Source organism: Antechinus flavipes, chromosome X (genome assembly GCF_016432865.1).
Source record: "Antechinus flavipes isolate AdamAnt ecotype Samford, QLD, Australia chromosome X, AdamAnt_v2, whole genome shotgun sequence".
Classification (NCBI taxonomy): Eukaryota; Metazoa; Chordata; class Mammalia; order Dasyuromorphia; family Dasyuridae; genus Antechinus; species Antechinus flavipes.
The window spans coordinates 85,605,227-85,631,563 of record NC_067404.1 but is presented as its reverse complement, the minus strand read 5'-3'; the positions used below and the strand labels follow the sequence as shown (position 1 = coordinate 85,631,563).

The following is a 26,337-nucleotide window of genomic DNA, read 5'->3' as shown; positions in this document are numbered from 1 at the left end:
CACACAAGTGTCATGGAAGTTGAGGGCTATGAGCTTTGTCCTGTGCTTGAACACTTGGGGACCTGCCTGCTCAGCACCTGTGAACCAAGAAGTTCTAGCCCCATGCAATGCCTCCTTTCTTTGTCCTTTGCTCCTGTAGCCACAGAAAGTTATTTGTTTTCAGCTGTTCTGTTCAACGTCCCCTATCGATGGTTTATCAGATGTGCAGTAAGTGCACTGCTGAGAGGAAGAATTAGATGGAAAGAAATTAAAAGAATAGCCAAAAAGATCTGGGCAGACTAATTGGGATAAGAAAAATTATCTTATCAAGGTCTTTGTCCGTCTTATAAGAAACTTACATTGAAAGCACCATCAAGAGCGTCGGCTCGGAAAGATCTGGGGGGCTTTTTAGTACAAGCTCGGTGTGAGTCGACATAGAATGGCCTTGGAAATCCCTGAAGAAAATGTGATCTTTTGGGCCACGTTGCAGGGGAGGTAGGGAGATGGAGTTTTGTTAGACTCTGTCCTCCTCAGGCCCCACGTGGAGCACTGTCACTTGGATTGAGGACCGCTTTTTGAGCAAGGCCATGACCTTAGGCTATGACCAAGGTCTGTAACCAGAGCATGGATGGATGAAACTGAGACTGCTCAATATGGAGAATGACAGACTTTCAGAGTTGAAAGGAACCTTCTTGAAATCCCTTCTTTAACCCCTAAGAGAGTCATCTTCTAGCCTTTGCTCAAGGACTCGCTGAGAGAGGGGCCTATTCTAACCCTGCTCTGGATGATTCAAGTGTTAGATGGTAGAAAATCCTCCCTCTCAAGCTCTTTGGGTTAGAAAGATTTTATTCAGATGTGGGCAGCATTTAATTCCATTCACATTGTTGTGGTTGATAGTCGTGCTGGGCCCTGTTCACAATGGCCTTGGGCACTAGTTGCTTTTTCTTGGCTTTGATTTTGTTTGGAGATTTACCCCTGCCCTCGAACCCTGCAGTCTGTGAGATAGGATTTCATGTGTGACTTGCGTTGACTCATTAACTAATGTGCTCAGAGGGTTCTCCAGTGCCTATCACACATGAGGATTAAGAATACAAGGGGACTTCTGGACCTCTGGTTTGGGTGTGACTTGTGGCTTCTTGTTTCTGCCGTGTCTCCACCCCGGGCAGTAAGCAACACCCGGTTCACACTCTCTTATCCATCAGGAGTCTGTTCTTCTTGGCTGATCGAATTCCGATGCCAATTCTTTCATAACCTCTCTCTCGTTTTCGCTGTCTAAAGGTGATCTGTTCCCTCCTCGGATTTGCTTTAGAGCTTCTTGTGTGGCTCGCTCATTGTCCCTCTTGTTACACTTGCAAATATGTTAGGGCTCTCATTTTTCTTCTTTGTGTTCTCAATTCCATGCAGTAAATTGCCTTAGACTGTCATGATCACTAAATAAGGGGCTTGGAGATTTGAGATGTTAATGTAACGGAAATCTGGCTCAAACTTCCCAGGCTTGCCCTTACCAAATACTTTTTGGGATGGTGTAAGAATTTTACTATGAATCATTAGAAAGTCATTCACATGGGGTATCTAAGAATTCCTTGTCTCTTATCTGGCTTTCATTTAGATCATCTGCTTTGGAAAACTGAGTTTTCTGCATTGAGAGTTTTCTCTCACTTTATTTTCTCTTCCCCCCCCTCCCCTTTCCCCACCCTGATTTCTTCCTCAGTTGCTGAAGTAGCCATGGAAAGCAGTCCAGGCCCATCCACCGCTTCAGTAGATCCCCGACCCGATGTGGAAACAAGGTCCCGGGCTCCCAGCATCAGCGGCAGCATCATGCTCCCTCCCCGTACTGGTGTGTAGTCTGACATGGTATCACTGGGCACAGCTGCTATTGGTTTGCAGAGGAGAATTGGTCGTTAAAATTGGGGTATCTCTCAGCTGTGAGGCACTTAGAGGGCTCTGGCTGTTGGATGCCCTGACTTCAATTTCTGGTTGAAGCAGCTGAGGCGAAGACTCTTGCCTGTTGATGAATATATCTTCTCATTGGTTATGACTGAGCTCCATACACCTAGACATCCATCTTCTTTGCATCAGGGCACATAGACATCTTTCCACATCTTGCAGCTCATCTTTCTAACATGCTCACTTGAGGTCACGGGGCAGAAAGAGACGCATTGGGACAGACCGCTTATGATAAGCCTCTGTAGTATAAGCATTTAGCAGCTCACTTTGTCTTCTCTATTTGATGCATTATGGAATCACAGGGTGTTAAGATTTGCAGAGGACCTCAGCGGTCCCAAGAGTGATCTTCAGCCTTCACTTGAATTTCTCCACGGATGGGAATCTACCACCTCTGGAGGCCACCCCTTCCACTTGCAGACAGTTGTAATTGTTGGGAGGCTTTTCTTTACATTAATTCCCTTTCCCCAAGTGTTCGTGATTTCTGCCTTGTAGTACTGAGCATAAAGTCTTCCTCCTTTTCTACTTGACTCCCCCAGTCCCTTTTCCAGGCTACTTTCACTTGACCCGAATATGGTTTGGACTCAAGACCCTTAACCCTCTTCATTGCCTTCCTCTGATTGCTGCCTGATATATCAGTGTCGGTCTTAACCGGTTGTGCCGAGAACGGCTAGCACCTATCCTGGGTGGTCTCTGGCCAAAACTGACTAGAGGGCATAGAACTGAAAGCTGTCCTTCAGCCTAGCCTGCTGACGTTAGCTACTTGGCTTGCTCACACTGTTAGCATGTCCACTCAGAACCCCATCCACCAATGACTATCTCCCTTATCTTGTACTTTGGCAGTTTTTAAATTCAGATACTTTTATCTATCCAGATATTTGTGGATTCACTATTAGCTAACCAGCTTTGTAGGAGTTGCCCTGCTAATGAAAAATGAACTACCAAGGGACCAGAAAAGCAATTTCAGTCATTTGGGTCTGACCATACTCTGTTTTCCTCATTCATAATTTTTTCTACCTTGCAAGTGGTGAGCGAGGCATTTTTTCATTCTTCGGATCCAAGCTTAGTCATTAGAAATAGTTCTGAAGTCATTTACATTGCCGAAGTCATATATTGTACCTCTGGGTCCTTCCTCGGGAACTCTCTGAATTCTGCTCTTTGGAAATCTTGGGAACTCAGCTTGCAAGTTCACAAACTCTCAGATAGTAGTCAGTTCTCCCTGAAGTTCCTTGTAAGAATCATCCAGACCAGAATTTCCCTGTTGTTTCTTCCTACAACTTTGTAAAGATGGAATTCTGATTACAGTTGCTTTTGGCCTAGACAGTGTCATTTCACTTGGAGTATGTGCACTATTTGGTGGGTACCCTGTGTGTAACCAGTCTCCTCTCATTTGCCTTTGCCAGGAGTCCAGTGCATTCCTCAACGTGCTGCACTTCTCAAGTCTATGCTGAATTTTCTTAAGAAAGCCATCCAAGACCCAGCCTTCTCTGATGGCATTCGTCATGGTAATGGTTCCACTTGGACTGGATTTTCTTGGTGGGGACTAGCATCTGTAGATTCTCAAGGGTGGCTCCTTTCCAGCGATGGATCAGTTTGCTGCTGTTCCTGGGGCAGTTTTCAGGGATTTGATCAAACATCAGAAAAAATAGAACTAGGATCCCGGTCAGGGGCTATGCTTGGAAAGTTATTCAGACTCTTGTTTGAGGATCACTATGGAATGGAGTGAGGCTGTCTTGGCTGTTGGCTGTATTGGCTATCGGCTCAGGCCGTTTGCTTGCTTCTTCTTAGCCAGCTTTGGGCACCCAACGCAGGGCTTTGGCCTGTATGCCAGTGGCACTTTAATTTGTGTTTGAAGACAAAAGAACGTAGGGAAGAGTACTGGGGGTAGGAGATGGGAAGATAGCAGGGAATTCATGGAAATCAGATCCAAGGCCTCTGTGTTGCTTCCTCCCCAAACATTAAGCAACAATGGGCTGCTGCATGCTTAGAGTACTAAGCCAAAGGCAGTAAAAGGCTCAGACTTGTTGAACTTGCTCTTTTGGTTTGGGGTGGAGGGGGATGGAACAGTACAGAATGATGGTCACAGAAAAGTTGGTATTCCCATGGAATTGCATGGGCTGCGCCTTGAAGCATTTTCCTTTTTGTGACTTTAGAGGGTGATCGTAAATACACCTACTGTTTGTTTTATCTTAGTGATGGATGGTTCTTTGCCTACCTCGCTGAAACACATCATCAGTAATGCGGAATACTATGGGCCTTCGCTCTTTCTGCTAGGTAAGACACATTGGTACCTGCAAAGAATGACTTTGGGTAGTCTTTCCAGGGAGATTTCACTGTCCTGCCTGTTATGCATTATCAGATTTAGTGCTGGAAGGGATCTTCAAAAAGTTCCTTTTTTTTTTTTTTTTTTTTTTTTTAATTTTTTTAAATCTTGGTCATGAAACATGTAGAAGATACTGTCTGAGTTTAAAAATAATTTTTAATTGATGTTTTTTGTTGCTACTTAGCCTAAATTTCTCCTGAAACCTTTCTGCTCCAGCCAGCCATTTCTTACAAAAATATTTAGTGGCGTGTTTTTTTTTTTGTTTGTTTGTTTGTTTGTTTGTTTGTTTTTTTAAAGGAAGGAAGAATTTAAAAAACTCAGCAAAACTGACATCTACCATGTTCCATTCCTGTCTATTCCCTAGTTCCGTTTTAGCTGGGAGGAGTTACTTTCCCATATTTCTTTTTTCTTTCTTTTTTTTTTTTTTGGATCAAACTTAGGATCTTTGATTTTGCAGCATTTATATTTTTACATTTTAATTTAATTAAAAAATTTTCCATTAGTAAAAATTGGCCTTCTCTTTCTCCCTCCCCCAACCCCTCCCAGTTGACAACGAAAGAAAAACAAAACATTAAAAATAATCAAAACAAATTTCAGCATTGGCCATGTCCTAAAAAAATATTTGCCTCCTTCTGCATTCAGAGTCCTTTAGCTATCTGGACATGGGTAGCTGACTTCATCATGAGTCTTCTGGAATTGTGGTTGGTCCCTCCAGGGATTAGAGTTCCTAAGTCTTTCATAGTTGAGTATCTTCACATTATCATTGTTATCGTATAAATTGTCCTTGTGGTTCTGCTCACTTCCCTCTGCATCAGTTTATAAAGTTTCCCCAGGTTTCTCTTGACACGATCCCCTTCCTCATTTCTTACAGCACAGTCATATGCCTTAATTTGTTCAGCCATTTCCCGAGTGTTATGTACCCGCAGATCGGTGTTCCAAGAGGTAGAAACACTTTGATACCTCCCTAGAGTTGGCTTTGTTTAGGAGTAATCCTCCTCTTGATCTTTTGTTGTTGTTCTTCTGTTGTGTCCAACTCTTTACTGTGACTTTTACTTGGATTTACCAATCATGTTTGGGCCTGGTGCATTTTCTAGATCTGTTTGGAGAAATTCTTTGGGGGAACTGGCTGTCCCGCTTCCTGTTGCTCCAGCATCCTCAATCTCACAGATTTTGTTAAAGTCATTGCCTTGATTGTTTTCCTACCTCTGCTTACTTTGCCTTTCAATTACCATTCATCATACTCATCTCTTCCATTTCAAGAGTCTTTGGAATTTTCATGGAGTCAAATTGAACTTCTTTACATCAGAAGTCAATATTTTTATCGTTTTGTTGACCTACATTTCCCTGAGTACGTTATAGTAACAAAAAGAAAAAAACTATGAGAAAAAAATTAAGTGGTCTCTGATGTGGAATGTGGTGTTCCCTAGCTCACTTCTTCCCAGTTGGTCCCTGTAGTATACAGTGCTGTTCCTCCTGTTTGGGATGTTGTCGTTGCCTAGTTCATGTTCTGAGTTGTGTTTGCTTCACTTGGCTCTGTATTTTTGGTAATTCGTTGGTGGTTGGTTTCTCCCCCCTACCCCCCAGAATTCTCTTATTAAACAAAGAATTTTGTCATTTATTATAAGAATAATTTAGTTAGTGAATCAGAGTGCTTTAAATTTGCTTGGTAACATGAGTATGAATCAGCCAATCTGTATGCCAGATGCTGGAAATATCAAGGAAAAAAAGCTCTAGGGCAGTTCCCCTGACCTCCGGCCCAGCCCCTTTGTGAGGAAATAGTCACCTGTCTTCCTGTTTTCTTGTCCTTTGATTTTAATTTATTGGGATTTGTTTGCCAGCAGAGTAGAGTGTAGCCATGTTAATACCTATGATGAGAGTTCTCTCTTTGGCACCTTAGCAGCTAGGCTGTTGCTTACTATTTTCCCAAGTTTTTAGAAGAGTCGGCTCGACTACCTCCAGCTCCTGGTTCATCTTAGCAGTTCTTATTGACCACGTTGGCCAGTTCCAGTCCCACAGTGCTGGATTCCAAGATCCCATTGCCTCTATGTGACACTTGTTTAAGAGTAGGGACCCAAGGGCTTAAGGTCTGCAGGAGGGATTAACAGAGGCCCACAAGTCGTTTGCTGAGGGTGGGACCTCTTGGTCCCCTAGAAAACATCTCTATTTCAAACTTTCAATTCGTTTGCTGGTGTGGTTAGAATGAAAAAGGGTCATGGATTTGACTTAAGAAAGTCAAATATCTATAAGCCCTTTGAAGTAGAGTGAGGAAGGCAGCAAGCTTGAAAAAGTGGACTTCAGTTGTCAGATTGTTTGTCTCAGTTTTTTCCGTTGTAAAATGGGTCTATGAGAGCATCTAAGTTAGGATTGTTGGGAGGAGCAAATAAAAAGCACTTGGCACAGTCTCTGCCACAAAGCAGGCACTGTATACAAATGCTGCTTCCTGTCCTTTGTTTCAATTTGTCTCAGTTCTTCCAAACCATTCTCTCCTCAGCTACTGAAGTGGTGACTGTGTTTGTGTTCCAAGAGCCATCCCTCCTGTCCTCTCTGCAAGACAATGGACTGACCGATGTCATGCTACATGCACTCCTGATCAAAGATGTGAGTACCTCTCACTTCTTAGCTTCTACCTCCACCTTCCCCTGAAGCCTTTGCTCACATCTGTACCTATGAGTTTTCCTTTTTCGGTGGCTGTGTTTTTGTGTTTAATTCCCCATGATTTGGAGCATTCTATGGGTTCCCATCCTCACTCCAGCCCAGTTCTTTATATATTCTTTCTTTTCCTTTCCCAAGGTTCCTGCAACTCGTGAAGTACTTGGCTCTCTGCCCAATGTGTTCAGTGCATTGTGCTTGAATGCTCGAGGCCTTCAGTCATTTGTGCAGTGTCAGCCATTTGAACGGCTCTTCAAAGTACTGCTTTCTCCAGATTACCTGCCAGCCATGCGCAGGAGAAGGAGTTCAGATCCCCTTGGTGAGTTCCCATTGCCAGGGTCCGGGTGGACCACGGCAGCCAGCCCCATTTTCTCTGCCTCTTCTCTTGCCACACCTACCCCAAAGCTGATTAGGTTCTCCACATTTGGCAGTTGGCCCCTTCCCAGCCCCATTTTCAAAGTTTCCTTTGTGTGATGTGTTCCTTCTTTCTTTTAGTTGGAATAAGGATTTCAAACAACAAAGCTGCTTGTAAGTTTAGTTTCTAAGATGCCTTTTCTGTCTTTGAACTACTGGGATCTCGCGTTGGATCATGATACTTTAGATGTAAATTATCCCTGTTGTCCTTTGTGCTCTTAAACCCCCTAGTTCTCAGGTTCATTGGGCTGGTTTTCTGTTGTCCTGTAGCCTTGGCATGTTGTGTCTGTTTGTAACCAGTTGGGGTCTAGGTTAGACCTCATTTGCTTTTCTTAGCAGTTGTGGGGAGTCCTTCTCCGGAGGAAGTTGTGCACTTACATGGATCAGATACTGAGTTGGTCTTTTAAATTGTTTTGATTCTTGTTTCCCTTATTTCTTTGATTTTTTTTTTTAAACTCAGTACCAAATAACTTGGATAATTATTACTTTGTCAGGTAATTTGCTATCTGGACATACTCTTCTCCCTTCATTCCATCATTTAAACATTTTTTTCTATGACATTCTAGACCTTCTGTACCACCAATTCAGAGGGTTCTTAACTTTTTTGTGTGGGTCATAGAACTCTTTAGCAATCTGAGAAATCCTCTGGCTGAACTCTTTTTCAAAATGATACTTTTAAATAATTCGAGAAAATGCTTTCTCGTTTTGAGACTCTCAGTTTGAGACTCTCAGTTTGAGGTTATTGAAAATAAAGAAGACAATTTTTTCTTTCTTGTGCAAGTGTCATAGATCCCTTTAGGATTTGTATATCCCCTCTGGAAAACCCCTTTCCTAAGAGCATTTGAGTGGTAGTTTGTCTACTTCTACTAATTTGTAGACCGATTTACATAATGCTGTCATTTTTCTCATTGGCGTGATACAAGCATGAGCATTGAATATCCTTCGTCTTTAAAGTTTTGGCGTGTTGGGCCAAAGAGGTGGCACAGTAGATAAAGAGCACTGGAGTCAGGAGAATCCAAATTCAATTCCAGCTTCAGAGACTAACCCCAATTGCCTGCTCTTTCTTCCCTCTTTCCCCCCCAACAACATGTGTGTTTATGGGTGTGTATGTATGTAATTTCAGTATAGAAATACCTATAAAATAGTCCAAAATGTTTTATAATTATTTTCTATGGTGTTTGTATTTATTTCCTCCAATTTTTTTTGCTACATTTTTGAATGCACACTCCTTTTCTGTTATTTCCTTTGACTTCCTCACCCTGCTGGCAGTAAATAGCTTGAGGATTGGTCTAAAGGTTTCTAAACATCTCACATGAGCAGGGTGACAACCTTTAAATTAAAATGAAATCCTACTCTCTTAGTATCTCTCAACCTTTTGGAGATAGGCTCCTTCTTCCCATTTTGTTGGCAAGTGAAGAGGCCAGTGTCTGCTTCTATCTTTGTCTTTCCTAGAAATAGTGGGCCTGTCGGTGCTTAGCACTTCAGGCAGTCTAGCTGTAAGGTTCCCACTTCTGGGTTTGGATTCTAGAGCAAGTTACCATCCTTTGAATGGGTAGCTGAAGACTCGCTCCTTTTTTGGCCAGTAGTACCGATCTGCAGAGATTTGACTAACCTGCCTTGTAGGCGTCGTAATTGGTATCTAAAGCAGCTTGTCTCTCTCCCGTCCCCCCAGATATGGATGGTCACTTATAATTAGCTTATGGTGGTGTTGGCCTTGGGGGAGAAAAGAGCTCCTTCTGTTCCATCACATTTTCTTAAACCAGCTTTTTTTTTTTTTTTTTTTTTTTAAAATAGGTGATACTGCTTCCAACCTGGGCAGTGCTGTGGACGAGCTGATGAGACACCAACCAACCTTGAAGACAGATGCTACAACTGCCATCATCAAGGTAGGAGCCATCTCGTGTAACAGGGTAGAGAACGTTCTTTTTGAAAGTTGTTTTAGGGATGGGGTGGGGGAGGTGTCTCTGTCCTGATGTCTTCAGACAATGCAATCAAGCTCAGGGCTCAGAACCCAAAACTAAACCCCTCAGAATAAGCCTGGTGAAAAGTTTCCCCTCTCCTGCTGAGTAGCTGTTAGGAAAAGACAAAGAGGGTTGTAAAGCATTTTACTTCTTGCTGGCTTGTACCTTGGGGTGAGGAAGAGAAGACTTACATATTATTTTGGGTAGATAGGCCCTGTTCAGTTCTTTCATGATCTCTGAATCCTGACACGGTCTTTTTCTCACCTGTCAGTCCTCTTTCCCAAGTGGCTCAGCCATTCTCCAGAATTTGCCATTGTGGGTTATATTCCCTTGTTAAAATTCTGGACTGTGAACCTAAAAAGCCCTTTTCTGCATTCTGTTATCTGCTTTAAGGCTGTGTATCGGACACAGTTCCCACATCATATTCCCAATCCTCTGCATTTCCAGCATTGAATGCTTTTGTGCATTTTACCAATCCTGTGTTATCCCTGTCTCTTAGCTGTTAGAGGAGATCTGTAACCTCGGAAGGGACCCCAAGTATATCTGCCAGAAGCCCTCCATTCAGAAGGCAGATGGCACCAGCACTGCTCCTCCTCAGAGAGCTAACCATGCTGCCGAAGAGGCCTCCAGTGAAGATGAAGAAGAGGAGGAGGTGCAAGCCATGCAGAGCTTTAATCCCTCTGCACAGAGTGACACCGACTCAAACCAGCAGTGAGTTTTTCCCATTCCTTCAGCTTTATCCCCACTGGGGCCAGCTTTTCTCACTCAGTTACCTCCTGTCTTTTGAAAACTTACTTGTCAGATGCTGAACCTCTGCTTGGTGTGCCACTTTGCAAAGTCAGATGCAGTCTTGGGTAGAAACAGGGTGTGGTTCTGAGCCGGTCATCCAATCTCATTGTGAAGGAACCCAGAGGGCTGTGTAGGAAAGGTTTGGTCCTTGAACCCAACCAGAGACTGCTCAGCTAATTTAATTAGAGAGATGGCTGCCTTTGTTCCTCAGTAGCTTCTCTGTCCCCTTTCTCTGCAACCCTATCTCATTGTAAAAGGAGGTAGCCTATATAGGGAATAATGTAGTCGTGGCACCCTTTCACCTTTGCAGGGGAGAGCTTCTTGGAGGGTCCATGTGGCCAACTGGTTTGTGTCAGAGGCAGAGCTTCAACCTCAATCCTTCTGCATTGGAAGCTGGTTTCTAGCAACCAGGTCTTGTTGCCTCAAGTGAGATCTTGTATTGCCAATTAGAGAAAAGCAGATTCCGGCGTGTCGAGTCATTGCACTTCAAGTTCAGGGGAGGTAGAGTATCGGGGAAGATAAAGGTGTTCAACCTGCCCATAGTAGGCTGGGAATGTCAAGGACGTAGCAGGAATGCTCACTGGCTGGGAGCTGAGGTTCTGGGTTCATTGCCCAGAGATGACAGGCCCAGATGTCTTGAATCTGCTGGGGATCAGAAGCTTGATTGGAGGGGAGGGAGGAGGGGTGCGCATGTATGGGATCATTTCAAAGCATTCACTTTTTGAAGAGAGGGAGAAGGAACTCCTTGCATAGCAACTTTTAAGCTGCCTTCAGTCCTCCCATAAGAAAATTGGAGTTGTCTACTTGTCTCTCAAAGGTGAGAGTGGGGGGCTGTACATCATTGACTCCCGGATTCTTCTATCCCAGCCTCCAGTCCTCTTGGTCTGTCAGGGAATATAGTTATCTCTAGTCACTTGTGCTAAGCATGGGATACAAAGCTTAAAGCTATTTTCTAGTGAATGACCATCTGCTTAGCTTCTAGTTCTTGGCTGGCACAGAAATGCTCTATGGGCGAAATGTGGGTCTTTCCCCTCTTCAAGCCTTTCAGGATACTTCCCAGTGGGACTGCTGGGCTTCTTCTTTATTCATTGACTCTTTCTCTGCTGTCTGCAAACAATGCAATGCACGTATCTTCCCCATCCATCACAGTAAGAAACGTTCACTTGAATCTGCACTTCCTTTCATCTAGCAGAGGATGTCATATCCCCTTCCCTCTCACATCCAGACTCACCTAATCTTCCATCTGCACTCTGGTCTCCATCATCTTTGCATTTACTTGCAAATGTGGCTTCTGATCCCCTGCTTTAACAGAAATGGCTCTTGCCAGGGTCATCTTGTCATTCTTTTTTAAATACTGTTAGTATTTTTGGGTTCCCAAGGTATTTCATCACCTTTCCATTATCCCTTGTAATGATAAAAGAGGAAAAGGGCAGTTCATCAAAAGTATCCAATGCGTTCCTCAAGTCTGGCTGTGGGTTCATGGATAAACACGTATATGCACCTACATATTTCTCACAGTCTGTGATGTTCCAAGGAGGTTGGTAGGACTCTGGAGCTTTAATAAATTAGTGTAGACATCGCAAGGATATATATAAAAATCGAACGAAAAGGTGATTTGAAAAGCTTGGGAAATCTAGTATCTTTCTAAATCTCCACCAAATGTAGACATGACTCTTGACTTCTTTCCCCAGTTGGTAAAGATGAGATGATACTTTGGCATCCTTTCTTACTCCAGAATCCTAGGTGTCACACAGGTCAGCATGTATGATCACTTGGAGATCATCCTCCCCTTTCTGACCAGTTGCTCATTGTGGTAGGGAGTTGGGCACTTGAATGAGGCCAACAGGCAGGCGGAGAACTTTTGGGGCTCTTTACTGAGCATCATTGGCAAGGTTGTCGATGGCTGTTTCTTTGGCAGTTCATTCAGGGTTCTCAAATGCTAAAATATGACAGTTTTACTGCTGAGGTTGGATACTAAACAGGCCTTTGGTCCCTCTATGGTACGTGGCTTTGATTTGTGATGTTCCTTCTGTTCCTTGCTTCCCAGTTAGTTGTTGGTGGGAGTTTCACTAAGCCTTTTTAATCTGCAAAGCATTGCTTTGATGTTGAAGGTCGAGAGGACTGAGACTATATCTTCCTTTTGTTTTTAAATTTTAGAATGTTCTTTATCTGGATGAACTAGCATCCTAATTGTGTGAGATTAGATTTCTGGGAGGGGTGGGGTGGCACACAAAGGGAGTTATTGAGCTTGCCATTGTTTACTGTAACTCTCAATGCCATAATTTTTTGTTTTTCTGGGTTCCATTTGGTGACCTCATTTAGGGCTTTTGCAGATTGGTTTGTGATGAAAATGGCTGGAGCTACCGCAGCAATCTGGGGCCATTTTCCAAGGTCCATTGGCATTGTGGGAGAAGTTGCTCTGACCTACCCCTCTGTCCTGCCTTCCAATGCATCCCATCCATTGAGCCTGCCGGAAAGCTGCCAGCTTCCCCAAACGGCTCTGGCTCTGTTCTCGCACTCCGCTGCTTCATCCCTTCTGCCTTTTGCTGCCAGGTTCCATTATGCCTGTAAATGCTTCATTCTGCCTGGAGTTGCATTTTCTTCTGCTGCTTAATCCCTTCTGAGGAACTGCCTCCAGAATGGGAAATTTACTTCTGTTGTTTTGTTTCTCTGCTTCTTTCCTACCTCATTCTAGAAAGCTGTGTTTTGCATCTTCTGGGAATATACCCCTATTGATCAGTTTTGCTTCGTTAATCAACACTTGTTTGATTTTTTCCTGCATGTCAGTGTTTTGTTTGATTTGTTTTCTCCCTTTGGCCATTGCCTGGTCCTTCATTTCCTTTTGATGTTGGTGTCTCTTTGCCTGGCAGTTGGTTGGCCGGATGTTTTTTTGTTCTGTGGGAGAGTAAGAATGACAAGGAGGTAGAGGGAGAGGTCCCGAAAAGGACCCAAGGTCAGGAAAATTGGAGGCTCAGCATCTTTTTCCAGTCTGTGCCTTGCCTTTGTGCTGACAATATTTTTTGATCTTGTCTTGCTTCCCGTCTTGGTTAAAACCTGACGTGAGAACACTGTAAGGTACTATGCTGTGCACTGTATGTGTATGGTGCACACTGGCCCTCAAGTGTGTTTCCTGCTTTGAGGGGGAATTCCAGAAACTTTCTTTTTCTTTTTCACTGTCTCTTCCTTTAAAAATGTTTTATTGCTCATAGTAAGAAGACTTTAAAAACTATTTCTAGAATAATTCTATAATTGCTATTTCTAATTGTTTCTCAAGTTTTCATTTAAATTCATGTGTGCTTATGAAGCGGTCTTGGAATCAGACTGTCTCCTGTCTCCACTTTCTTCTCAAGTGTTGAAGTGTTTTCTTCCTCCTTCTCCAGGGTTGTTGGAACAGAAGAACGGGTTCCCATTCCCCTCATGGATTACATCCTCAATGTGGTAAGCTGATCCAGTCTTGCTCCTTGAGAGGTGGGTGGGCAAACCTTCACAGAGAGAGATAAGGTGATAATATTCTGCTCCTGCTTCTATCAGTTTCAACCCATGTCCTGGGAGTGAAGCAATCATTTTGTTTATATGATGCCAGACTCAAATGAATGCTGCTCCAAAACCTCTTAGGCATCCATTTTCAGATTTAAAAATATGATCGGGGAGGGATACAGTGCTGCTAAGCAGTCCTAACATACTAAGAGAGGATTTGAGTCTTTACATTGGCTGAGGTCTCTATTCATCATCTTAATTTGATGCACATCAAAGTACCGTTGCCTTTGTTTTCTTGGGGTTGGTGGGCTTGGGTATGATTGTCTGTGATTAAATGGCATTGGCTTGGGCACTAGCTGGATTTCTTAAGCGAGTCCTTACCTGCTCTGTTTCCAAATATAATTTTGTTTGCTTTTTTTGGTGTCTAGATGAAGTTTGTGGAATCCATTCTAAGCAATAACACAACAGATGACCACTGCCAGGAGTTTGTGAATCAAAAGGGCCTGCTGCCTCTTGTCACTATCCTAGGTCTCCCCAACTTGCCCATTGACTTTCCCACATCGGCTGCCTGTCAGGCTGTGGCAGGGGTCTGCAAATCCATACTGGTAAGGTCCAGCACAGTGGTGATCTCCCTACCCACAAGGTCCTTTGACTTAGCGGAGGGAGCTTCAATATCTTGTCTTACATGTCATCATCGCTTTCCTTTATGAATGTCTTTTTAGCACATTGGTTTTGGAAAGTGAACCAATCTAACGGCGCCCATTTTGCACTTTGGCCTGTCTTTCAGAACCAATATTGGTGGTTGCATTTCATCTGCTATCACCCTCCATTTACTGTTTTGTTTTTTTCTGCTTTTGTTGTGGGTTTTTTTGGATAGCCTTCTTCCTGTTTTTCTCTCCTCAGAATAGGCAGAAAAGAATACTGCTACTCTGATGGCAATTTAAGGAGGGAGAACTTTTTGATCCCCTCTCCTAGTCTTTCTTTCCTCTTTATTTCCCTTCTTAGTTCTGTTCTAATTCTGTTGCCCTTGACATTTGTCAAAAACTGATTTGACTTTCTTGGGAAAGAGACATCACTTTCATATTGTGCTCAGTGCAGATGCCCATACCATCACATGCACAATGGTCTTTCATGAGCATCTTCTGCATTTGTTGTAACAAATTTCAAAGACTGCAAAGGATCGACTCGGAAAAATTGGAGAAACTCTAGTTTAGGAGAGAATTCATGAGCCCAGGAATAACAGAGAAAAACAGAAAAGGATGAGTTAACAATTAGATTGGGGCGGGGGGAGAGGGGGAGGTCAATTCACGTGACTGATTTCATTCTCTTATACCAGTTGTCGAGAAATAAATTCTTTAAAAATAGATATCATTCATAATCATGAGGAAATAATGCAAATCGTGAATAATGGACAATTAAAATAGACAGTTCTGAGATCCCGACTCAGTTGATCAGGGTTTTGATTTAATTTAGCCATTTAAAAATTTTATTTAGCAGTTTATTTTTCCTCAATTTTTAACATTTAAAAAGCTTTGCGTTCCAACATCTCTTCCCTCCCCACACCCCTGATTGAAAAGACAAGCAATTTGATATAAGTAATACTTGTGTAGTCATGTAAAAACATTTCCATATTATTCATATTGTAGAAAAAAGTGAAAAGGGAGGGAAAAGTCTGCATTGATCTGTGTTTGGGCACCAACAATTCTTTCTCTGGAGACTGGACAGCATTTTTCATCATTAGTCCTTCAGAGTTGTCTTGGGTCAAGTCCAACCAATATCGAAAAAAAAAAAAGTTTGGTAATATGTAACAAAATCAACTCAGTTATGTCAGTGTCTTTGATTTGGCAGGCCCCCTGCATGGAGTACATAAGGTAGAGAGATTTGGCTGAAATAAAGGTCCCATATTCATTCCAGTACTTTCTGTGACACAGTAAATAGGCAACACATGAGCAACATGTTCGTTAGCCTGGCGCTAACGGCTCTGAAGCTTCCCATCACTCCCATTAAACCAGCAAGGCTGTTTTAAAATCAAAACTATCAGTACTGGGAATAATGTAGGCTTGTTGATGTACCATTGGTGGACAACGAATTGTTATTCCTATTAAAGAGAAATAGTAGGGTAGGAATATGGGCATGGGAGCCACCAGACAGATCGCTCAGCTTAGTCCCTTGTCCTGGAAAATCCTGTTATTCTCTTAGTTAAAAAAAGGAAAGCGCAAAATAAGGTATTCAAAGTAAATCAAATAGAAATAGTAGCGAGTCAGACACTTTTTCCTCCCAGCTGTCTTTGTTGTCTGTGGCTCTGTTGCTTTTTTCAAGCCCTTTGACATTGAGCAGTTTTTTATTTTTCTCTTGGGGAAAAAAGCAAGCAAATTTAAAAAGATGGGTGAATTATGTCCTTGTTCACATGTGGACAGGACTAGAGAATGTGCTTGAGGATCACTGGGAAGCTCGAAGGAGCCTGGTCTTGACAATTGCTGTTGAGCAGAATCCCCATACATGACAGATCCCCTCTCCTTTGGATGGTCCCCTCACAGCAGCAAGGTTGTGTGTCTTCTTTATTTTGGCCTTTCAGGTTTAGGTCCCTCCGGGATATCCTTTTTTAGAATTTACTAAGGAAAGAACTAGTATCAAGAGGGACAAAAACAGCTGGGAGAATATTGTATTCATTGGTCACAGCATTGAAAAGCCCCCAGAACACAGTGACCCATTATAGTTCTAAAGGCTTGATGAGCAAATCCAGTTCCCTCCTTGGGAGAGAAGTGTAAAGTGTGCCTGCGTTACTATGATAGTTTGTTTTGCTTCTTTTTGAAAGAGAATTGGGAAGGGAAGCAGGAGGCCAAGTTGTTTAGATCTGATATTTAATGTTTAGAATGAATTTAATTTATGATGTTTAATGTTTAAAAAAAAATGTCAGGGAAATATTGTAATTGTTGGATCGTTTCTTGCAGACTCTGTCTCATGAACCCAAAGTCCTGCAGGAGGGCCTTCTGCAGCTGGACTCTATCCTGTCTTCTCTGGAACCTCTGCACCGGCCAATCGAGGCCCCTGGAGGATCAGTGCTTTTGCGAGAACTCGCCTGTGCTGGCAATGTTGCCGATGCCACGCTTTCTGCCCAGGCTACCCCTTTACTGCATTCCCTGACAGCTGCTCACGCCTACATCATGATGTTTGTTCACACATGTAGGGTCGGTCAGGTAATGAGATCCTTTGAAATGAATATGCTATTTGGGAAATCAGAAATGCCTTCCAATCCCTGTTAGGTTGCTTTCTTGAGACACCAGGCATCTGCTTTCTTGGCAAGTTGCTACAAGGGAGGCTAATTTTTCTTGATTAAAAAGAAATTGGCAGGATTATTAGCTTCTAATGTCTGATTTCTCTCCATAGCTTTTACTGTTTAGTCTATTTGAATTTTTTCTGATTGAAAGTAGCAAGTGGGCTGGTTCAGATTATGATGTGTTATCAGGGGATGTGGGAAGTACTTTATTTTGGACCTTCAATATTGGGTCATATCCTTTGAATCTAGTCAAGGCACTATGTGCTGTGAGTGCCTAGCACCTTGTCCTTAAGGGGCATAGGTGGTACCCTTGATTTGATCCACCATTATTTTCACTAGACTGTTACCTTTTGTAGAGAGGATGAGGTATGGCAGAGTATCAAGGCATTGATCTCTTGTTCTCTTCGATCTGGGACGTACTTGGCTGTGGGATAGCACGTTTTTGTTTTGTTTTGTTTTGTTTTTTTTTTTTTTCTTTTTTGGGGGGGGTCTTTTTCAGAGCGAGATTCGTGCCATCTCAGTGAACCAGTGGGGTTCCCAATTGGGTCTAAGTGTCCTAAGCAAGCTGAGCCAGCTCTATTGTTCTCTTGTCTGGGAAAGCACAGTTCTACTCTCCTTGTGTACCCCAAACAGGTAAGGGAATACAAATGTGGAGAAGAATTTCCTGAGCCTCTTCTGGTCAGATAGGCAACTAGGTCACATGATACATTGTTTGGGATTTCAAGTCAAAGATCTCAGTTCAAATCCTGCCTCCAACACTTTGAACCACCTTATCCTAGTTGAGTCCTTCGGTTTGTCTTACCATATTTTTTGAACTGTAAAATGGGAGTTAAGGAGTTGGCCTCCAAAAGGTCCCTTGCAGCTCTAAATCTATCATCCCAGGAGCAGAATCCAGACTGGTTCTTGTCTTTGGGCTTTCCTCACCATCTTTTTGTCCCAAATGGGCTACGTGAAGAATTGCTTTTGAGGTATCCATTTGCCTCCAGGTTCTCTAATCTGGTTTCTCAGTTCATTTGAGAAACTATAGAAGAGGGTGGCTGTCAACAGCCTGGCAAGCAGGAACGCTGCCATCCATCACCTTAAGTCCTTCAGTGGCTGGTTTGTGAGTGCTCAGTGGTGCTCCCTTGGGATTGCAGCTTTTCCTTTAATATAGCAGCTGCTTTTGGTTTTTCTAAGAAAGAAGCCTCTTTGCTTATCTCCTGGGCCTTGTAGTCCTAGACTCGAGTCAGGTTGGTGGCCAAGAAGGTAAACCTTTGTCTCATTTCTGATGTTATTTCAGCCTACCTTCTGGGTGTGAGTTTGGGCAGGCAGACATGCAGAAGTTGGTCCCAAAGGAGGAGAAGGCAGCCACCACAACAGCCACTCATGGAACCAAGAGAACTGGTAACTCTAAGAAGTTTGGTAACGGTACAGCTTGTAGCCCAGAATTAGAATCTGATCACAAATAGAGCAAGTGTTAGCCGTTAGTGAACCTCAGTAAAATGGTTAACTACCAGATTGTCACCATTCACTTTTTAATCAGAGTCTCTCTGTGTTAACCAGTTCCCTTTTTAATCAAAGTTACATACAGTACACTCCTGCTTGGTCTGACTAGTTGGCTTGTTGGCTCTCGCCCCCAAAAGAAAACTACACAACCCTAACTGTCTGTTGCTGGCTCTCCTTGCCAAGAAATGGAGAGCCGGATGCAGTGCTCCAATATTGTGATAGCATTTTTTGCCAGTACCTATCAGAGTAATTTTCCTTGTGGTCTTGTCAGCAGGTCCTGAGTGAGTTTTTAACTCTATCTTGGATGCAGTGGACTTTGGAGGTTATTTCTTTTTAGAAGTGGGTGGACCATGGTCTGTGAATTTGCCAAATCCAGTTTAACCCCACTTCCACCTTCATAGGTGTCCCAACTCTGCATTAAATGACCTGCATTACTGTCTTGTTGTTCCCATGTGCACATTGGTGGATAGCAAAGTGTTGGACAGACTTGGATCAGGGATAGTTTGTCGGTGGCCTTTTTCGTTTAGAGTTCCTTTGGATCAGCCCTTCCCTACCTTGTGCAGAGATTACTGGGGTCGAGATTAACACGAGGGACAAAGGCCTAAGGAGCCACAGCAACTCCAGTCAACGCTGTTCTTTATTTCTCTGTTTTTAACTGTGCAGAAGGAGAAAGCGATGGGACAACAGCCTCTGTGGAAGCTTCTGCCCAGGGCTTATTGGAAGGCATTGGCCTGGATGGTGATACCTTGGCTCCCATGGAGACTGATGAGCCCAGCACCTCAGATGCCAAGGGCAAATCTAAGATTACGCCTGCCATGGCAGCTCGGATCAAACAGATTAAACCCTTGCTTTCTGGTGAGTGACTCTGCCTTCTACACCCTACACCCAGTGGACAAAAGTGCCTCAGCTCCAACTTGTGGCCCAAGCTGCACAGAAGCTTTGGGGAAATGTGGTCGGGCGTTGCTTTATGGAGATGTTGGGCAAATCAGGGCGCTTACGAGGCATTTGAGTCTCCCGTGCCTTTGCCTTGATTTTCTCTCTTGAAAGTGAATCGTTGTTTTTGCATCACCATCATTTCTGCTCCTCCCTGCCTGCAGTATTCCTTTGAAACTGAGACGCCGTTAAGCCCAACCACACACAGGCAGTGTATGCATCCCAGGGGATTGTTCCAGCTAATCATTTTGACTTCTTTTTAGATTAGGCTCAAGATAGAACAGAAATGGATCGATCGCCTATCTGAACACTTTAGTGAGGCAATAAGCATTTCTTGAACACTTAAGTACGTATGTGGCACCATGCTAAGTACTGTTGATGCAAAGAATGGCAAGGCTTGGGCTCTGGCCTGGAGAAGCACATATGCAGCCATCTCTGCACGTGGAAAGTAATGGGATGGATAAAACCCTGATGAAGGGCTTTAGCACTATGGAGAAAGGGACAAAATGGGATCTGGCAGTCTCCTGTAGGAGTTGGAACTTTAGCACAGGCTGCGAAGGAGACCAGAAGACAGAGACAGAGAAGTAAGAGAGTTCGTTTCAAGACAGACAAAAATCTCCACAGCTGAGAGTTGGGCCATCTTGCTTGTAGAACAGCCCGGGGGCCAGTGTCTTGGGTGTAAAAATACATGTCAGGGAGTTGGGTGTAGGGAGATTGGAACAGTGAGAGGGGAGCTTTTTGGATTTGAAGAATTGCCTTTGTGATTGAATAGAGGATGGATTAGATGAGAGAGGGGCTTGAGGCCATCCGCAGGATGTGGCAACGGTCCAAGCGGGAGATAAGAGGTTGCATTGTAAAAGTAGAGGAAGGGATATATTTAAGGACGCTGCAAACATGAAACCTAGAACTAAGAAGGACATATTCAAGAAATGTTTTGTAGGAAGAGAAGCATTAAGAAGTGAAGACTAGCTATGTGGAATGAGTGTGAGTGAGGAATCAAACTTGTTTGACAACCTGGGTAACTGGGACTCTGGCAATGCCCTGAAATAGTGCAAGGGAAATAATGAGCTTCTGCTTTGGACGGTCTGTAGGGTGTTTCTTGAATGTCATGTGATTTGGTCACTTTCCTGTTAGTTTTTCTCTTCCACTGGTACAGCATGACCATTGTGCTAGTGCACGAATGACTAGCCGGTTGTGGTCCGCAAACGCTCTGTTTCCTTTGATTCCTTCTTTCAGTTCCATCTGTGTACCTGCAGTATTCCCCAGGAGGACGAAGGGAGGTCCATTTCCCTTTTGCCTCTATTTCTTTGGGCCCTTGAATGGTGCCTGCCGTCTTTTTTGTGTTTCAGATTTGACTTGGGGGATTTCTTGTGTTTCAGCCTCGTCAAGGTTAGGCCGAGCTCTTGCTGAGCTTTTTGGGCTTCTCGTTAAACTCTGTGTGGGATCCCCTGTTCGCCAGCGCAGGAGTCACCATGCGACCAGTACCACAACAGCTCCAACACCTGCAGCCCGCTCAACAGCTTCTGCTCTGACCAAGCTCCTCACCAAGGGCTTGTCCTGGCAGCCCCCACCATACACACCTACGCCCAGATTCAGGTCAGCCGTCATCCCCCAGGCAGCACCACTTCCCTAACATTCAATGTTACTTTTGTCCTTACCTTCTGCAGAAGTGGGAATAAGGTTTTAGGAGGGCTTCGGTAGCAAGAAACTTGTTGGTTTCTTAGAGGCCCTTGCCTTTGGCCTAAAGGACATGCATTCTGTGATCTAAAACAACGGACCCTAAGCTGGAGCTGTTCTTTCTTTGACTTTTTCTGCCTACCCTGAAATGAAGGAATTAGGATTTGTGTCTTTATGGCAAAATTTCACTTAGTGTCATGTATATGTGCTCTCTTATCAAAAGAGCACTGTTGTGCTGGTCATTGGGCCAGATTGATATGTATCTCATTTAGGACCATTTTTCTCCATCCAGGCTCACTTTCTTCATCTGTTCAGTCGGCTTCACATCCCCTATGCTGTTTGATGAAAGGAAGTACCCGTACCACCTCATGCTGCAAAAATTTCTGTGCTCTGGAGGTCACAATGCTCTTTTTGAGTAAGGACAACCCTATATACACTAAAAATCAGGCCCACTGATCTCCTAAGGAAGTTAACTACCACAGGGGGAGGGTGTAAGCACCAAAACAAACAGACAAAAAAACCCAAAAAACATTCAACATCCTTTTCAATATCACCATGTGGTTTGTATTGTTCTCCTTCCTGAAGAAAGTAGATGGTGACTCTTGAAGGGGAGGGCTGTCATATTTCCCCTCTTAAATAGTGACCCTTTGATTAGGCCTGGAGTAATTTTCCAAAGACCCCTAGAGTATAGAAGTATACTCTCCAATATAGAAGCTTATAGATCTCCAAAGAAAGGTGTTGACTGCATAAAATACAATACTTTGGCTTATAGAGAAAGCTGAAGAGGGCTTTTGAAATTACTGATTCCTCCTGGATATGAGGGGATGTTCCCTGTGGTGTGTATCTGGGCTCCACATTTAGACTTGCCAAGACCTGTAATCTTAAGAAACTAGTACCCCTGAATGAATAGTGGAAAAGCAGATGTTGAGTTGTTCCCCTCTCTCCCACTGGTGTTTCAACATGTTCTTTCCTTGCCGCCTCTTTTCCCCACCTAGAACTTTCAACTGGGCTCTCTCCATGGGAGGCAAGGTTCCAGTTTCTGAGGGCCTTGAACATCCTGACCTGCCGGATGGCACAGGCGAATTCCTAGATGCCTGGCTGATGTTGGTGGAGAAGATGGTGAACCCAACCACTGTTCTGGAGTCCCCCCACTCTCTGCCGGCCAAGCTTCCTGGGGGCCAGACTCACCCCCAGTTCAGTGCCCTACGATTTCTTGTTGTGACTCAGAAGGTGAGTGACTTGCTCCAGAAGGATTGCATGTGCAGGTCTGCTCTCTCTACTTGGGCTTCAGATGGTAGACTTGTCATTTGGACTCGGCACCTACCTTGATTTGTATGGCATTCTGAACCCAGATTGGCTTGAATCATTGCTGCCTTTCCACTAGCACAAACTTGGCTACTTTCTCTCAGTGTTTTGAGGGATTCCACTTAGTTCCATTGGATTAATTTGGCTTGGGGGACTGAATATAATTAAACAATTCTAAGAGATCCCCTTGGATAGCCGTATGTTTCAAAGCCGTCTCCAAGCCCTTTTGCCCCAGAGGTGCCTGGATGCATTGAGTATGGTGTTGAACAATCCTGACTTGACCTTCTCCTGCCCCTGATAGGCTGCCTTCACCTGCATCAAGAACCTATGGAATCGGAAGCCCCTGAAAGTGTACGGTGGGCGCATGGCTGAATCAATGTTGGCCATTCTGTGCCACATTCTACGTGGCGAACCTGTCATCCGCGAGCGACTGAACAAGGACAAGGAAGGAACTCGCGGAGAAGAAGAATCGGGACAAGAGGAGAGTGGTTCCCGCCGAGACCCACAGGTCAACCAGCAGCAGCTCCAGCAGGTAGCCTGGACTCCCTTTGGCGTCAGTGGCAGGGAACGCATCTGGTGGTAGACTCCCCTTGAGACCATAGACTGTTTTAAGCCAAGAAGTACATTTAGTGTTTCCTTCATAATCACACTGCCGGTTGTTCTTGGGCTTCATGCCAGGTAACACTTTAAGACCATTGAAACTTAGGACACCTTTTCTGTATTTGTTTTCTTCAGAGTGGCCCAAGCTTGGTGCATATCCTTGGGAAAGAGACATATTGGTCAAATGGAGTGGAAACTGATGGGGTCACAGCCTTGGGCAACAAAATGAGGCCTAAAGTTTAACCCCAGGCTGGCCAGGAGCAATCAGTTCATTTAAATAAAGACTGCCCTTCAGAATTGTTCCTGCCATCCCCTAGTCCTCAAAAGGAGGGAGAGAATATCATGTTTTTCTTAAAAGCTTGGGAATCCCCCTCTGCTCCTTGCTGGGTTTTTTGGTAGCTGTCAGGTGTGGGTCTTCTAGCAACGGCGTAAAACTTTGGTGCCCCACTCTTGGTCATATCTGGTTCACTTGCCAGAGTAGTTCCAAGGCTCAAGCAGAAAGATCTGATAAATCCCTCACATTTAGCTAGCTAAAGCTGTTGAGATTTGCCTTCAAAGAGCTGGGCCTCCTCCCCTGGGAATGAGAATGTTGGAAGCAAGTGTCCTGAGCAGCAGTGGCACCTTTGGCCTTTGTGGTTCCGGGGTGAGCCGTTGTCCGCTCCATGAGGCTTGAAGAGACTTTCTCCTTCTAGCTAATGGACATGGGCTTCACAAGAGAGCATGCCATGGAGGCCTTGTTGAACACTAGCACCATGGAACAAGCTACCGAGTATCTCTTGACCCACCCTCCTCCTCTCATGGGAGGAGTCGTCCGGGTAAGTTACGGCTGGCCTCCTTGAGGCTTGGAACCTTCTCAGCCTGTTTCTTCCCAGTTGACCTTCTCTTCCACTAGTCTTCAGTTTCTCACCAGTTCCTAGATCATCACAAGGAGGAGCTGGCCCTAATTCCGTGTGCTCTTGTGCTCTGAGGGCCCAGAGCTTATTTTGTTTGACGCATTGTAAGGCTAGCATGCTGGACATTTCCTGGATTTCCTGCCACGGGACATTTCGTCAGAGACACAGTGGGCCCTTGATCCTTGGGTCTACAAGAATTCAATCCTAGCTTACCGCCATGGCAGTTGAAGCGTTCCCATCAAACCCCTCGCTGCCTTTCATTCTTCTTTGCCACTATAGTCCCCACGCTTGCTTTCTAGAAGCTAACCTGGCTCTCTACCATCATTTTGAGATAACAGATTTTTCTGAAAGGTCCACTTAATAGTCTTGCGGGGGGGGGGGGGGGGGGAGGGAGAAATTGGGGGGGTTGGCCTTGTTCCTTCCTGAAGCTGCCAATCTTATCACCCAAACATATACCCCATTATTTTCTCCCCAATATATCCTCTCTTAGGGAACCATCCCAATTAACAAACACAATTTTTAAAAGAAAAAGCTGAGAGTAAATTGGCAAAAGTAATATGTTGGAAGAGTGTGAAAATCTGCTTTTTATGTACTAGGTGAGGGAGTCCCTTGGTACCTCAGCAGAGGGTCGGCCCCTGAACATCTCCTATCTCAGGGCATTTAGTTCAGCTGCCTCAGTGGGGGTCTCCGTATGTCTCTAGGGAGCTTTTGTGTAGTGCGTGCTTCTTTCCACTGACGGATGGATCCTGGTGTCTCTTGGTCTCCTGGCTTGGCATCAGAGGTCACATGGCTTACCATGTTTGTCTCCCACTGCTTTAGGATCTCAGCATGTCAGAAGAAGATCAGATGATGAGAGCCATTGCCATGTCTTTGGGACAGGACATCCCCATGGATCAGAGAGCAGAGTCCCCAGAGGTAACAAGTCATGTGCCTTTGGGAAGCCCAGCTGGGAGATAGGAGTGCTGCCTACTCTGGGTTTTGGGCTCCGGGTTGCCCGTAGGCCTGCTCTTCCAGAACCTCCCTGAGAAACCACCATCAGAATTGGACACTGAGAAAAGCCACACACTTGTGAGCCTTTTGCTCTCTAATCCCTAATGTGCCCACACTTTTCCCACCTCCCAGGAAGCTGCTTGCAGGAAGGAGGAAGAAGAGCGGAAAGCACGGGAAAAGCAAGAAGAAGAAGAGGCTAAGTGCCTGGAGAAGTTCCAGGATGCCGAGCCCCTGGAGCAGGAGGAACTTCACGGTTTCACAGACACTATGTTGCCAGGATGCTTTCATCTCCTGGATGAGCTGCCAGACACTGTATACCGTGTGTGCGACTTGATCATGACCGCCATTAAGCGCAATGGGGCTGATTATCGGGACATGATTCTGAAGCAGGTGGTCAATCAGGTGAGCATTCCTCAGCTCTAAAGCATCTTTATTATCAATCATGCACAATTAATGCACTTACCAGAAAGGAAACTCTTGGCTCATCTTTCTCCATTTGCCTTGGGGAGAGTTATTATTGGCGAGTTTATCATATGAGGAACTTAAATGCCTCACTTCCAGATCGCCTCATTCCCTCCCTCTCTCCTCTTCTCTGATTTTGCTTTATTGTTTCACTCAAATGAAAGACATTCTACATGTAATGAATTTCAGCCCAATGGTCTAGACTGTTGAGGTCCTTTTAGATACCCACTCTGTCATCTGTCATCATCATTATTTCTCCCCGCTTCTTGTCATCTGAAAATCTGAGAGACAGACCCCAGGCAGGCCTTTCCAGAAGGCATGGATACACAGAAACATTCAGTGGCACCCTGTCTCCTGCGCTAAGTGCCCTCGTCCAAATAAGGAACGGGCTTAGTCGAGCCCGCTCTCGAGGGAGACTTTCTGAAATCACCAGCCCTTTCTCGACTGTCTCCTCTTTCGGGAATTTGCCCGTGAACCCAAAATCAGACTTCCCGGCCCGTTTGCCGGCACTCTCTCATCCCTCTTGAAAAGTGGCATTCTACCATTCACCAGTCTCGCGGGCACGCTCCCATTTCCCGTGATCTTTCCGACGGCCCTCCACGGGGCTCTGCAGTCCCACCTGCCGGTTCTCTCAAGCTCCAAGGGAGATGGGAGGCTGTCCACCGCTTTTGGACCGGGTGACCCGAATTCATTCGGGGCAACCTGGGCCCCTCCCTTCCTCCCTGGCATGCGAGCCACATTCCTCTTGGGGCTCGTCCGGGACAAAGATCGGTCGTCGTCCTCGACGGAAACCAGAGGCGGCTCTGGCCGCCCCTCCCTGTCTCTGGTGCCTGGGAATCATGGTCACATCCCTTCTTCCATTTTTGCCTTTCCCTCGAGATATCAGCCACAAACCCTCACCTTTTGGGTGGCCTTGGCTTCCCTGGGCTATCATCAGCTCACTGTGAACCTGAGCATCCTGGTCACTCTGTAGACGCCCACCTTCATACGTAGATACATACCTCCATTTAGAGGGCACGTGCTACTAACCATGATGCCCCATTCCATGTGTGGAACGGGCTGATTTCAGTAGTTAGTGCAATGCCCTCCTTCTAATGGGCTCCCTTCAGTCTTCATTTTGCTCCTTGGAATTACTCAGAAAACATTTGGGGCAGGGGTGTCTTCAAGTGCTAATGACTG

At 44.7% G+C, this 26,337-nt stretch overlaps 1 protein-coding gene across 12 annotated transcripts in view; it reads left to right on the top strand.

Annotated features, from left to right (window-relative positions):
* Window positions 1–26,337, top strand: part of HUWE1 (HECT, UBA and WWE domain containing E3 ubiquitin protein ligase 1) — a 98,791-nt gene that overhangs the window by 38,270 nt on the left and 34,184 nt on the right. For 9 of the 12 annotated variants that reach the window (XM_051968783.1, XM_051968786.1, XM_051968790.1 and 6 more), the window contains 20 exons: window positions 1,691–1,816; window positions 3,327–3,428; window positions 4,117–4,197; window positions 6,738–6,844; window positions 7,037–7,214; window positions 9,104–9,195; window positions 9,770–9,981; window positions 13,440–13,497; window positions 13,965–14,141; window positions 16,488–16,733; window positions 17,313–17,446; window positions 18,093–18,196; window positions 18,962–19,153; window positions 20,611–20,827; window positions 21,201–21,323; window positions 21,904–22,138; window positions 22,515–22,745; window positions 23,506–23,628; window positions 24,526–24,621; window positions 24,829–25,098. In XM_051968783.1, coding sequence (XP_051824743.1) covers window positions 1,691–1,816; window positions 3,327–3,428; window positions 4,117–4,197; window positions 6,738–6,844; window positions 7,037–7,214; window positions 9,104–9,195; window positions 9,770–9,981; window positions 13,440–13,497; window positions 13,965–14,141; window positions 16,488–16,733; window positions 17,313–17,446; window positions 18,093–18,196; window positions 18,962–19,153; window positions 20,611–20,827; window positions 21,201–21,323; window positions 21,904–22,138; window positions 22,515–22,745; window positions 23,506–23,628; window positions 24,526–24,621; window positions 24,829–25,098 — 3,104 coding nt within the window. The remainder of the gene's footprint in view (window positions 1–1,690; window positions 1,817–3,326; window positions 3,429–4,116; window positions 4,198–6,737; window positions 6,845–7,036; window positions 7,215–9,103; window positions 9,196–9,769; window positions 9,982–13,439; window positions 13,498–13,964; window positions 14,142–16,487; window positions 16,734–17,312; window positions 17,447–18,092; window positions 18,197–18,961; window positions 19,154–20,610; window positions 20,828–21,200; window positions 21,324–21,903; window positions 22,139–22,514; window positions 22,746–23,505; window positions 23,629–24,525; window positions 24,622–24,828; window positions 25,099–26,337) is intronic. The other 3 variants (XM_051968795.1, XM_051968792.1, XM_051968791.1) reach the window with 1 other exon arrangement.